General features: G+C 46.4%; 1 protein-coding gene across 2 annotated transcripts in view; it reads right to left on the reverse strand.

The window, feature by feature from the left end:
• The window catches only part of ZMAT5 (zinc finger matrin-type 5), a 182,652-nt gene that overhangs the window by 109,230 nt on the left and 58,736 nt on the right, over positions 1 to 14,686 (reverse strand). For both annotated transcript variants that reach the window (XM_069619282.1, XM_069619283.1), the window contains exon 2: positions 7,059 to 7,224. In XM_069619282.1, coding sequence (XP_069475383.1) covers positions 7,059 to 7,185 — 127 coding nt within the window. In that variant the 5' untranslated portion in view covers positions 7,186 to 7,224. The remainder of the gene's footprint in view (positions 1 to 7,058; positions 7,225 to 14,686) is intronic.

A 14,686-nucleotide genomic window follows, 5' to 3' on the forward strand; every position in this document is an offset into this window, starting at 1 on the left:
ATTTCCGGTTCCGGTGTTTTACGGTGACCGCTAATAGCATGCAGCATGAGGGCGGAGGTGCTATCAGCACTTTGGTCGGAGCCGGAAAGGTGCTTTTGCGCCATGGCGGTAGGGTCATTTACCGGCATGGCCCTATGCGCGTGTCCGCTTACTCGTAATGGAACGCTATTAGCGGTCTCCTGCGAGGGCGGACACGCTAATAGCGCCATGCCGGTAAATCGCATTTTTTACCGCCTAATGTGTAATGAGGCCCAATGTCTGGATGACCCCATTCTGCAAAGACGTTGAGTAGAATATGTTTGTGCAAGCACCACTCGTGTTCTACGGGTAGGTGCAAATCTCCGCTGAGCACGACGCCCAGAAGATTGTGTTCCCCTGGAACATGTTGTGAGAGTTGGAAAATATTGTGTCCGAGTGTCCACTTCCAAACGTGCTGTAACAGTTTGGATAGCCGTGGAGAGTGAGTGGCCCATTGCTTGTTCAGATAGTACATGACTGTGGTTGTGTCTGTGAGGACCAGAAATGTTTTCCCCTTAAGAAGTGTTTCGAATGCTTTCAACACCGCCAGTAGTTTCAACACATTGATTGTTTGGAGGCCAATAATGGAGCCCACAAGCTGTGCGCTGTCTGTTCTAAGAGGTGTGCTCCCCATCCTAACAGATGCGTCCGTGGTGAGAGTGGCTTCTACTGAGAAGGTTTTCCTTTGACTACCACTGCAGTGCCTGAATCGAGGGCTGTCGACACACCAACTAGATCGCCCCACTGACCGCTTGCCTGACATCATTGGCTCTAGACCCACTCCTGCATGGTGCGCGTGTGCAGGCAGGCGTGTGGAACCATCAAGATGCAGGATGTCATCATCCCCAATATCCACATGGCTTTTCGCATGGTTATCTGGTGAGACTGGCCACCAAGTGAGGGATCTGGAACCGCAGGTTTTGAGCCCTCTCGCTGGAGGGGAAGACAAGGCAGTCATCGGTCTGAATTAGGGCCCCCAGAAACTGTTTGACTTGACTGGGGACCAACCTTGATTTGTTCTCGCTGATTGAGAAAACCAGATTGAAAAGGAGATCTACTGTCCTTTTGGTGTTCTACACACACGTTTCGTACGAGTCTCGAGTTATGAGCCAGTCGTCGAGATAAGGACGCATGTGGACTGCCTGTTCAAGTGAGCAGCTGCTACCGCTAGAACCTTTTTGAACACCCTTGGGGTTAAGGCAATGCCAATGGGGAGCACCTTGAACTGATAGTGAGTGTTCTCCATCTTGAACCTGAGGTACTTTCTGTGCGCTGGCAACATTGAAATATGAAAGTAAGCATCTTTCATATTCAAGGTGGCCATGTTAACCCCCCTGTTGTAACAGAGGGATTACCTCCTGAAGAGTTGTCATGCTCAACTTCTGATGTTTGGTCTAAAACAGGGCGCATGGTTAAATCCTTTTTGTGAACAAGGAAGTAATATTGAATATTATATTGAATAAATACCCTTGTTTACTAGAAGATGTGGGACGACCTCAATCGCACCTTTGTCTAGAAGGATCTGGACCTCTTCCAAAAGGATCTGCAGATGCTCTGTCGACAGTCATCTGCCCCTGGGTGGATGGTAGAGGGGTGGGTGCAGGACTTCTATGCAGTACCATGGGCGACGGTCTCGAGTACCCACTGATCTGAAGTGATCCCCTTCCATGCGTGGGTACAGAAATGTTACACGTCGTCCAACATGCATTTGCTGGTAAGGGTAGGGTATGCTCTGGGTGCAGAGCTTCTCCCTCTACCCTTCCCACATCGAACGCCCCTGCTATTGTGGAGACTGGAATCCACTGGAGGTACCCTGACCGGAAAACCAAGGGGCTACACATGACCCATATTGCCCCTGGCAGGAACAGGAGAAGGACTGCCTGCGAAAAGGACCGGCAGGTATTGAATGACCCTCGCTAGACAAAAGGTCTGGCTGAGATCTGATTGAGGGATTTGAGAGTCTGGTGCTCTTTATTAGTGGTTTCCTGGACCTCATTGACCGCCTTACCAAAAAGAGCAGAATATTCCACCGGCTTACTGATGGGGGAAGCCTGAGTCTCTGGCTTGAAACCCGAATTCTTCAGACAGGTATTGCACTTTAGGAGAGTTCCTTGTGAGAGGATGCGTCCCGCTGTTGCAGCCGAATCCAAGGTTATTTTTAGGATATTCTGCGTTGCTTGGAGACCTTCAGCGATCACCGCTAGGAGTTGGGTGTGGGTTGGATCTGGAGGCCCTTATGTATGAGTCTCGGTTGCACATCACCGTAGCTCGTAAAGAGCATGGTGTTATTGGCGAATTGGGTACAAAACGCAGAAGAGGTGGCGACACGTTTGCAGAGAGCGTACTGTTCTTTGCAATCCTTACCCGGAGAGGAACCCGACGAGGGTATTAGCACTCCCACCAGTTTCCTGGTGGTAGTAACGATCAGGGAGTCCGGGACCTTGTGGCCTCTGATGTACAGTGGTCCGGGTGGAACATCTGTTCTACTTGAGGGTTGACTGCTCGAGTGAGTGATGGCGTCAGCAAGGAAGGGGTCAGGCGGTTCTTCACTGAATTTAAGAGAGGAATAGCCTGGCTGACAGGGACCTTTTCTTTACAAATTATATGATATGGCATTTACAACACAAGTGTTTCAAGGCACGACAAGGCAACGGAGGGTGAAACAGAGGGAAGACCGAGACAACGATCTTACTAGGCCAGGTGACATTGAGATTGCGCAAGTGCAGGGGAAGGGCAAAAGTGCAGGGAGCAAGGATTGAATAAATAAAAGCAATAAGTAAAAAGTGCAGACATCAGGTGGCAAGTGCTGGTAGGGGACTGCAGCGATACAGAATACAGTCCCCAAGTGCGGGGTTTACCAGGGAGGCAGTCAGTGCAGGGGGGGCAACTGGCAGGGGAGGAGACCTGGGCCCGAGATCAGAGGGTAGCCAGGTGACCAGTGCAGTTTCCTTATCAGCCAGAGTTAAGCAGGGGAGAGGAGGAGAGAAAGCAGAAGCAAAGAGGAAGGTTTTGAGGTACTTCCAGAACTGGAGATGGTTCTCCTCAAGTTTCAGGGAGGCAGGGAGGCTGTTCCAGAGGGAGCCGCAGCCGAAGAGAGAGATCTACCACCAACTCATTGCTTGGAAAAGCGACTGACACTAAGGGAGTTGGAGGCGGATGAGTGAAGAGCTCGAGAAGGAAGATATTTAGTAGGAGAGAGTTGAAGGTATCGAGACCCCAGGCCCCAGAACGCCTTGTGGACAATACAAAGGGTTTTTAACTTAATCCTCGCAGACACTGGGAGCCAGTGCAGCGATTTCAGTCCTGGAGAGATACGATCACTGGGCTTGAGGCCAAGGACAAGTCTCCCAGTCCTGTTCTGGATGAGTTTCAGAGGGCGGAGAGTAGAAGCAGGCAGATTTAGAAAGAGGCTGTTGCAGTAGTCCAGCCTAGAGAGAACCAGAGCTCTGGAGACCGTGAGCTTCTGGGGGAAGGAGAGGAAAGGAAGAATACCTCTATATAGGTGCAGCTGGTAGTATGACTTCTGAGAGACGTCACAGATGTGAGGAGAGAAGGAGAGTATGGAGTCAAAGATGACCCCAAGGTTTTTAGCCTCACAGATGGGATCAGAAGAGGGCCAAGAGATGCCAGCCAGAGAGTGACAGGAAAGGAGGGAGCAGGTGTGCTGATGAGGAGAATCTCAGTCCTACTGGCGTTAAGACAGAGATCGTTAGCAGCACACCACTCCTGGATAACAGACAGTCGGAGATGAGAGAAGGAGAAGAAGTGGCGGAAGGTAGCTTGAATGAGTTGAGTGTCATCCGCATAGCACTGAAAGTTGGGGTAGAGAACGGCAATGCGGTGGGCAAGAAATGACAGGTATTGGTTGAACAGCCAGGGAGAGAGATTAGACCCCTGGGGAACACCACAGGTATAGATAGAGATCGAGGAGAGGAAGGACCCAAGTTGGACCTGGGAGAGTCGATCGGAGAAGAACGAGATCAGCCAAACCAGAGCCTGATCGGTGATACCCAGGTTATCACAGAGACGGTTGAGCAGGATGGCATGGTTGACCGTGTCAAAGGCAGAAGAGAGATCAAGTAAAATGAGGACACAGGGGGTGTTGGAGACTGATGGTCATGAAGACAACCAACAGATTCAGTGTGAAGATTAAGCTGGGAGTTGGCAAGCTTTTCCAGGAGCTTACCCAGGAAAGGAGTGATGGACATTGGGCGATAGTTAGCCGGGCAGGACGGGTCGGCAGAGGGTTTCTTAAGAAGAGGGTGCACAAGGGAGTGCTTCAGGGGAGAAGGTAAGACTCCAGTGGCGAAGGAGTGGTTGCAGAAGTCAGCCAGAGCAGGAGCCATGGTGTCAACGCGGTCCTTGATGGTTTTGGAGGAACAGGGGTGAACCTGTTTTGACGAGACTTTCCTAGATCGGGCTTGTCTAGAAACCTTGTCTGGGGAGAACAGAGGAAAGGAGGGAGGAGAGGTGGCCGAAGAAGAGCCAGAGGAAGAGCAGGGAGTAGAGGGAGGAGGGGAAGAGAAAGAGGACAGAATGTCCTGAGTTTTAGAGATGAAATGAGAAGCCAGAGCCATGCATAGGGCCTGGGAGGGGACAGGAGAGGTAGCGACTGCAGCAGGATTGGCCAGCTGCTTGCAGATTTTAAAGAGTTTGGCCGAGCGGTTAGATGCCGCAGAGATGCAGGCTTGGATGTGGGCTCTTTTTGGTGCGGACAGAGAGCTGGTATTGCCTTTGGAGCAGGCGGCAGGCCAGTTTGTCAGAGGATGTACTGGCAGCACACCATTTCCTCTCAGCCACCCTGCACCTGCGTTTAAGGGTGACAAGGTCTGAGTCGTACCAAGAGTTGCACTTGGCTTTGGGCTTCAAGTGGATCCTCATGACAGGGGCAAGAACATCAAGAGTATCAGATATAGCAGAGTGGAGCATGGAAAGGTCTGTGTCAGGGTGTGAGTCAGCTAAAGGGGGAGGGGGAGGTGAGAAAGTGGCGGTGAAAGCCTCAACTGACACACGCTTCATGGGTCCGATAACCGAGAAGATAGGTGGCAGTGCTGGAGGTGGCTTGGCCTGAGGGGTAAAGAGGGCGAGCTGGGAGGAAAGGAGAAAGTGACCACTCCAGGAGAGAGGAGTGTTGAGAGAGATAGAATGTCCTCCTAAGTCAGAGACGGCTTCCTGGATGGTGATCTTGAAATGGTCAGCTGCCTTATTGAGAAGGGTATTTAAAAGCATTTGGTGTCCGTGGGTTGAGCAACGGGATGAGTGTCCAAAAAGGTGTAATCTGGGTCCGGGTCATAGGCTGGGGTAGTGTGCTAAGTGCCTTGAACATCAGTGGGCCCCAGTCTGGGTCTTGAGAGACAGAATCCTGAGGTGCCTGGCCTGGCCCAGGAACAAAGAAAATGTCCTGGTAGAGGTTGTCCTGGAACACATCAATGGGAGGTTCCTGTGGACGATGCTCATCTGGGGATGCAAACCGAGCACCAGGTGAAAGGACTCTCAGGGACTTGAGAGGAATAGGGCATGGATCCTTAGACCTATGTCTTTTAAGGATATCAATTGCCTGAAAAGTTGAGAAACTCTGCCATCTTGTCCATACATGCCACAAATGTGTCTTTAGTCCACCCAGAAGAGGTGGACTCTATGGGAGGAAAGTGCTGTGCAGGTGGAACAGGATCCTGCTGCAGGGCTTTAGAGAGAGGAGCAGAGGATGAAGAATATCCCTCAGGCAGAGGGGAGGCCTTTTTAGGGTCGGAAATGTGAGAACAGGCTTTAGAAAGCTTCACCCGAAGCTTTGGGAGCATTTTTAAGTGGGCCTGTTTTGACGCATTTTTTGACACTAGTGCATCTGAGGCTGATGATTTAATGGAATTGCCTGTTGAAGAAGACGACTTTGTGCGGTGTGCAGGCCGTGATGACAGGTGTGCAGGTTCAAAAGGCATTTTCGGCAGAGCCGCAGAGGAAAGCATTGGGGTTGTGTGCTTAGAAAGTTTATTGTGCGTGCCCTTGTCACCGGGGTGAGATTTCCCCATTGCACTGCGGATGGCATGCTTGTCGAGGCCTGGGACGGACACGCAGAAATGCGTAGGTTCCACCGTTACGTCTACGGCTTCTGAATCAGAGCTGTGGCTGCTGACAGACACCTCGTCCGAGGCAACGGTGGGGGAGTGACTCAGCCTGCATAGCGTAGGCCGCCCACTGATTTGTGCGCCCGTCTTTTAAGGCATTAGGCCGAAAAAGCTTACAGGCCTTGCAACCCCACCCGTCGTGGTCACGGGGAGGCACAGATTGCACTGGTGATGGGTGTCTTCCCAGGGAAACTTCCTGTTGCAGGATGAACAGAATTTAAAGGGTGATTGCTCCATACCAGAGTGAAACAACAGCCAGACATAAGAAGAAAAAAAAGGAGGAGTAAAGAAGAGGCATTCTCAGAAGAAAGTCATTGATCACAGGGCCCCACTCTCCCTACTGTGAGGTCGGGCCAGAGGGCCAAGGCCACAAAGAAATCAGTCGCTGAGTCGTTAGCAGAAGGGCCTTCAGCGAGGCAAGAACAAACGTTGAGTGTCAACGAAGTAGCCGTTGAGGATAGTAAGCTTAAAGTAAAGTAGACCAGCAATATAAACTCTATGGAAACTCTGCATGTGCGAACGACTAGATAGGCAGAAAAACACAATCTGGTGAGACCTCAACACGTGAAGGGTTTTGGGTACACTACACGTCACGTTAGGGATAGTGTTACAGTCACGCCCAGGTCGACGTCCCTTTTCGACCTTCCAAAGAAAGATGCAATACTCTGCGATTACCACTAGATGTCAGACTATAGGCACAGCATATGATTCGAAGCATCATAAATTAATTCAATACAGTCTAACCTAAATAGAATCGTGCACAAATCCTTTAGGAATTCACCCTGGTGAAAATGGGGCATACTCAGTGTGAATCTCTGGCATTATATAGTTCCAGAAAACAGCTCTTTAGTACACAGCACCCCACCAGGCACATTTCCCACAAGCCTTTCCCCTCAGATGGTCACAGTCCAGCCTTACCTCGGAAGAAATCATACCAGACCTTCTTGGAGCGCTGGTGCTGCACCCCAAATAGATGCTTCTTTCGGTTATGTAGATTGTCTTGAAAGGATCGGTTGCAGTAATCGCAGAAATACCTTTTGCCCATTTTTGCGGCCGATGTGAGGAATGCAGCACCTCACAGTACCTGAAAGACAAGAACACAGTCACATCTCCAGAAGATTAGATGCCCCACAACAATAACCACACAGAGTAAGAGCATGCCAGCACAATGCAAGCCTGGCATGGCGCTCCCACTCCACTCCCACATGATGTGTTCCTCAAAGCTCTGGATGTAAGGCAAGGCATAAAATAAGCAGTGCCGCAGAGCAATTTGCTATGCAATTCTGTAGGTTTGCTAATTAAATTGGCACTTGTTTAGCAAAGTTAGCTATTTAAGTTACCCTGTTCAATGAAAGCACAGCTCACCCTGCATTCCTCTCTTGCCTTCAGAGCTCTCTACACCCTCTTTTCTCTGTTCACTGCAAGTTCAAAGGGGCTAATAGAGAGAGTAGCAGTAATCATCCCCTTCACTCATGTGCCAAATGGCCTGTGTGGGAGGGCTATGCACATTTTATTTTTCAAATAATAGCAAACCAGAAATAATTGTAATAATACTGTTATTAAGCTAACTGTATCCTGTCTGCCAAAGACCAGTATGCGTTATTTTTTTTTATTTTTTTACAAAAGGCTTTCAATTCCTTTTCTAAACATGCAATAGGTTACATGATGCATAATTGCAGTATTGCTACTGTAAAACACTGCACTGTCTCCATGCTTTACAGTGAAGTGTATCTAAAGCTCATTGTCAACTAGATTTCATTTTGTTGGGAAAGATGCATCATATCGATGAGTGGACACTTGAAAATGTACATGACCACTCGGCCAAATGCTTCGATTGCAAACCTAGTACTGTGGCCTGCTGGTTACATACAGCTTGCAACTGGTGGTCAACCCATGAGCTGATCCCATACTCCTTGACATTCTATCTTACCATGTTGGTTTATACACGCTACCCTGAAAGTGAGATGGTCGCAAACTACAATATTCTGCCTAGTTTACCCAGTTCTCTGCCTGCTAGGCCATCCACTCTGCTTAGTCTTTTACATAATGAATACACAAAGCTAACTTGGTATTTACTTAAAGTAGCGATCAATAGTTTCATCCAGTCTGTACATCTACATACCTACTGCAAAACTGTACACTGTAGTGGGCCTCCAGAGCTCTCTTGGCTCCATAATTATGAGTGCATTATATATTTGCACCTGCAGTAGAGTGAACTGGTCAAACTGTTTTCAGAGCCTTTTTATCATATCTATTTATTTGTGTCCATTCATGCAGCTAACCTTTTTACAGACACTCAACTAGGGCTCGCAAAGCAGTTTTGCCCACTCACATAGTAGAGTAGATTTTAAGAAGGGCCAGTACTATTTGCAAGGGATGTTGGAAACTTTCATTTAAACTTTACTTGTTTGCAGTACATGTCAAATACAGGTTGCACTGTGCATGGCTGGCCTCTGGGTGGCAGCAGTGTGCCAAACTAAAGTTGGTTTGTGGTGGCATGCAACGTTTTGCAGAAAGAATTTGCAAGGCCTGACTTCTCTCACTAATGTCTTACTTCAGCGGTATACAAAACTGCTGTATTGTTGGTATTTTATACCTTGGGTGCAAGTATCTTTTGGTGGCATTAAAAACATTAGTACAAAATTGCTAATCAAATGGGTTTGTTTGCTAATCAAGAAAAATGTAATTAGCAAACTCTGCTAATCAATTTTTTAAAACTAATTTATGCCTTGTAAGGGAACTCACTTCCACTGGGCCTTTAGATGAGGTTATGCTATTCTAGTTTATTTTATAGTGGGCTTGTATACCATTTGCAGGAATTCTTGGTGCTATGAAAGTATGGGTAAGCCTCTATATGCAATGCAACGGACTACAGTTTATTTAGCAAACATCTACAGTTAAGCAGGGTTTACACAGAAGGCATTTATTCCTATAGCTTTCTGATCTCTTGGACTGGGGTTTATAGTAGCAGTGCATGAGCCAAAAAGTACATCCTTCAAGAAGACTTTCAATTAAATAGGTAATTTGCATGTAATAGGTAGCAAAAAATAACAATTTAATAAACGAGGCCAAAAGACTAATGGGAAGTGTTACTCAAAGAATAGCAGCGTCATTGAATATACAGTGCAGTTTTGAAACTGAGGCTTTAGCAATTTTTGAAAAATGGCTAATGTCAGAGTCTCTTCAGAGGGCGAGTGGTGATGTGTTCTGTGCTCTAGAGCCATTCACTCATGAGTATTTTCCACCAAATACCTGTAGTTACATCTTGAACTAGCATTGTACAGGCAGATGCAGAGTGCAGTTAACAGCACAGTATCCATATAGAATTTGTTTTGCTGTGATAGTGGAGGAAAAGGACCAGAAAGAATTTTTGTGAACAATATTTTAAACTGGCACCAGTTGGAAGCCATTGTAGACTGCTGAGAACTAGTGATGTGGGGTATTTTTTTGCTCTCTTCAGTAATTACTTCAGTAATCTAATGGACAACCCATGACCGATCGGCAGATTGTGGCTAAGCATGATTGTTCATGAAATGGCCAAATAGGACTAGAGAGACGTCTATAATAGATGGGAAAACTGCCCGGGTTATTGACTCAAGTTTACATCAAGAGTAGGAATAACATCCAAAGCAAGGAGCACACACTAACTGAAAGATGCACGGTACTTGTAATTAAATAGGAGTTCGTTTATTAAACGGAGCTCCCCGGAGCCCCAACCAACATTGGTAATGTACCTCTTTCAACCCCGTTTCAACTGCCAGCTTGGTCACGCGGCTCTCGCTCATATCAATACAAAAGAGCGCGCGTGACCACCGCGAGACATAACATTCTTACCATTGTTTGAGACAATGCAGATCTCTACACAAACCCTTGCCAACAGAAATGTCAAGAAGTCTGCAGGCGAATGCTACCCGCCTCTACGAAATGTCACTTTACGATTTGCAAGGATAGGAGCATACAAGCTAAGGTGGCGTTCTTGCCCCATGCCTAATGGCTTGCATTAGCCTCAAGTTATGCAAGGCAGCCCCATCTCGACCCGTGCAAAAGAGGCAAAAATCAACCTCTTTGCCCCTCTGCCAGTACTTAAGCTTCAACGCAGAGGGAGGCACTCTACTAGCCCTTTGTTCCCTCCAATCTCTTAATAAGCCTTGGGGCGCTGATCCCAAGTATAGGGGATATGATAGCGTCTGCCTCAATGTACTTTTCTATTCAACCAAAACATTTTTTTTAAAAAGACTCTGCTGGCACACGTTTTGGGCATTGGCACAACATGGAAGAATACATGCTTTGCAATTAATGAAAAAGCTGGCTATAGTAATGGAGGAGTTGACGCAGTTCTCTTGTGCTCCCTGCCTTTTTTCCACGCTTCCTCATGGAAGCTTTGTTCACTAACATTTAAGACAGAGTGCGGAAATATGCCATTATGTTTCATTTTGTCAATATAGGGGACTTCTCATTGCATCGATAGAAACAGTCTAGCATTATCACCTTAGCCTACAGAGGACAAGAGAACCAGGAACTAAATGGATTCTGGCCTTGCTGATGGTCTTTGCCTTTTAGCCCTGCTGGAGAAAAGGTGCGAGACAAGTGACTTCGGAGCATGAAGTAGGGGTTGTCAGGGGCATGCGTGGGTAGTCAATACTCTCGAGTTTCAGCCTCATGCGGGGCATTTTATTTATCCAGTGGCGACTTCCCTGAAGAAGTAGTTTGTATATAAAGCCGGAAACTTACCCATTCCTTTTAGGTGAACTGCAAGTGAATAAACTCCCCAAACATAAAGGGCCTAGGACTGAGAATGGACGATTTGCAGCTCAGTCTACCTCACAGAAACCCTATACTGTCCCTTGGAGCGGAACATCACAGTTCCCTCAGCAGCTGAAACTCATGTAATCGAAAGAAACACTCCTGTTTTAAAGATGCCAGACTAGATTTTATCTGGAGTCAGTTTATGGCATTTCTACTAGTATTTCTCATCAGTTCCCAAGCAAAAGATGCTTTGAAAGCAACTCCATCCTTACAGGTTCTACATGCATGTTTTTCACATTTAATAAGCCTACAGTCTGTTTAGAATTGATATTCGTTCTTCTGAAAAGTTGCCTCCATGTTCATCCACTTGGGTGCTAGCAGAGAACACATGTTTTCTACAAACCAACAAACCTCCCTGAAATGCCTATGTTGCCAAAAGTGCCATATTTTAGAAGGGCTTTTCAGGCAATTGCTACTGGCTCCTGCCCTGCCACCCAAACCCAAACCCAAACAGCTTCTCCTGGCCACAAATGACACACATTGTCAGACAATTCCAGTGCTGCCTGCTTAGTGGTGGCACCTGTTTGTAGCAGATGCCCTTGCACACTGACAGATGTCGGGTTGACATGCTAGGCTTCTGATAGGGCTGCAAAGTGCAGTGGTGAGCAGTTACCTGGTGTGGAAGAATGTGATCCCTCTACTGGTATGGGCTGGCTTTTCGCGTCACCCCTTTGACTGAGAAGCAGAGGCAAAAAGTAACCGTTCAAATGACCAGTCGGGATGCACCGAAAAGTGCACTTAAACCAGTAAGGAGCAGTGGGGCAAGAGCAGAGAACTTGGATGTTTTGTGAAAAATATAATGCAATCAACGATTCAGGGGGTTAGTAGCACAATAGAAGAGGCAGATTAGCGATCTAAGCAAACAAAAAAAAACATAGCAAGTCAATGAAGCCACATAGCTCACGCAGCAAATCCAAGAACAGAACTGAGGGGCAAGAGGGGAAAAGAAACAGCAGGAGGAGCCCAATAAGGTACTTTGCCAATTAACTAAAGTGCCAAAGGTGTCCCAAAGTATACGAAAACTACTGCTTGCTTTCATAAACTGCTCTCTAAAAGAGAAACAAAATAAATAAGCATAATTTTGTTGGCACAGAGAGAGAGAGAGTGAGAGAGAGACGATCGAGAAGGGTACAGAAAGGGGGCACCAACGAAGGAGGAAGATGGTTTAAGGGACAAGATGATTTAAGTATCTACCCGTCACTTACTATTTCTGATTTCTTGACCGGCGAGAGCGGCAGCAAGAACAGCACAGGGCTAGCAAATACTCACTCTATAGATGTGTCCTGCCTAGTATGTATAAAGCACAGTCGCCATTCCTACTAAACAATAATAATGATAATTTTGCTTTGAAAAGATCATAAGCTGGGTAATCTATTTAGAACACCAACCCTACTCTTCACAGCAACATGGGTCACATCGTTATTAAATGCTCTTAATCTGGCGTTACAGTCGCTGGCAAGACTACATGATTGGATCAGTTTAAATATTAATAACAGTAAAGAATGGATAGAAAATGGTCTTCAGTCAGGGAGCATGGACCAAGCCATACAATATGTTACCACTTAATCACTTACGAATTGTCATATAGCACTGATCCACCACTCTCCAGCAAATGCTTAACGGAAACAGAGCCCACGAGATATGTTGGGGAGGAAATACAACAGAGTGACTCAGTGATTGTCGGAAGACATTGAGGAAGCTTAACCCTGCGTTCAGACAGAGATCTACACAATGAGTGAAAGTATGGCATTCTGTCAAGAAGAGGGGGAGGAAGTTAGGGGGTGTTCCAATGTTGACACTATAAAATTTGATGCAGGAGATGCCTTAATTGAAAGCAACATTGCGAAAAAGATCTAAGATGAATACAAAAAAAACATCATAAGTGAAAGCAAATGATCAAAAAACCTAGGAGAAAATTAGGACGTTCATAAAAATTGGGTTAGAGAAAGAAGAGAATTTGAGTTAAGTGGAATTGCCAGAAGGTCATTATGATGTGCCCAGGACAGAGCATTAAACCCGACAAGGAAAAGGAGAAATAAAGTGAAGAATGGAGGTTGATAATTAAAGACAAATGTAAAAAACGGTTGAGGAAGCAAAGGGTCATGTATTTACATCTACAACCTGCAAAGTGTCACGCTGGATAGAGAGGCAATCTGAAGTAAAAGGCAGACGACCTCTGATAAATATCGAAGGAGAGGTTGCAAGGGGATGTATTGATGTCCTCTTTAGAAGAGAGCTCTCAGACCGGGTGTTATCACCATGAACACTTGAAGACAACATTTGGTCAATGAGGAAGGGGTAAGTCTGCGGCCCTGAATAAGGTGTTTGATTGGTCTACTGAAGAACAAGTATGCGCTGAAGTTTGATCCCTCATGTTTCGGTATGTGTTATGAGGAGAATGTCACACCAATAAAGCATTGTCAGATTTTGCAAATTATGTATCAAATCCTTAATTTATGGGTAATTACTACACAGAACTGAATTTCCGGATGAACAAAATGTAAAGCAGGTAGAGTAACATTACATTTTAACTCCAGGGCTATTGAAAACATGCAGTTATCTGAGATGGGAGCGTTTTAAACATTAGGTTATGACATTCCCAAGCAAGCATCAAAAGACGACAAATGATAAAAAAGGCAGGACAAAGAAAATTTCCTAGTGGAGGTAGCCCCTCAATGTACGAGTCAACAGTCATAACAAATAAAAAAAACAAGTAGAAGAAAATGGGGTGGAGATTAGTATGACAACATAACTGTGCAACCAAGAGATCGGTCATGGATTCCAACAAAATTACATTCCGGTCTATTAAAGAATTTCTAGGGTTGGGTAATAGCAACCAAGACTGCATCACAAGGAGAAAAGGGGAGACCAAACAGGGGCTTTTTGTTTTTTATTGCGATAAAAAAATCTTCCCATTTGCCTGAAACACACTGAAACGGATTCCAAATAGATGTTGGATTTAAACCTCTCCTGGAAGGCGGCCTTGTAATAAAACAAAAGTGAACAGATTTCATTATTTGGTCCCCCTCTTCCAATTCAAAATATGTAATCTTGGTTGGGATCTTGAATTGCACATGTTCACATTTTTGTAATAAGAGCACACTACTGGAGCGTATATTCAGGTGGTGTGACGAATCCCAGGAGATTGTCCCTGCTTCCCTAGGGGAGCCCCTTCCCATGAGGCCAGGGAGGTTGGTAGTACCCGGTAGTCCCCCTGGGGGTGGTACTCAGCGGGGTGGATCTCCTGGGAAGGAATTCCCCCTGTGGGACCAAGGACGATTATCAGGGAAGAACACAGTATACCCTGAGTACCCCATACCTCCCTCATCGCCCTACCATAAACAGGGTAACATGATTCCACACTCTTCCATATACCTATGAAAGGTAGAGCATCCAGACATCTTTCAAAGTACTGGGACGAGGAAGAGTAGGGACTATGAAGAATCCTGCAGATCTCACACTGAAACCTTGCCTAAAATCCCCTCCCAGGTGGCCAGGGGAAGGTAGATGCTTCCTGATCCCAACCCTGGGAGTGTTTTACTGCCGCAGGATCACCTGGACGAGACAGGGCCGAGGGTGGTGAGGTGATTCCGTTGGATGAGAGAGTATTTTTCCTCTGATAGGAGGATTCTTACCACTGTACCTAAAGAGGTTATGGGTTAGTCATTTTAATGTCCCTCAACCTCACATGAAATCGAAAGTTGTTAACCCTAAGGTTTGAAAATCAGAACAAACTATAC

This window comes from Ambystoma mexicanum, chromosome 10 (genome assembly GCF_040938575.1).
Source record: "Ambystoma mexicanum isolate Mex_15411 chromosome 10, UKY_AmexF1_1, whole genome shotgun sequence".
Taxonomy (NCBI): Eukaryota; Metazoa; Chordata; class Amphibia; order Caudata; family Ambystomatidae; genus Ambystoma; species Ambystoma mexicanum.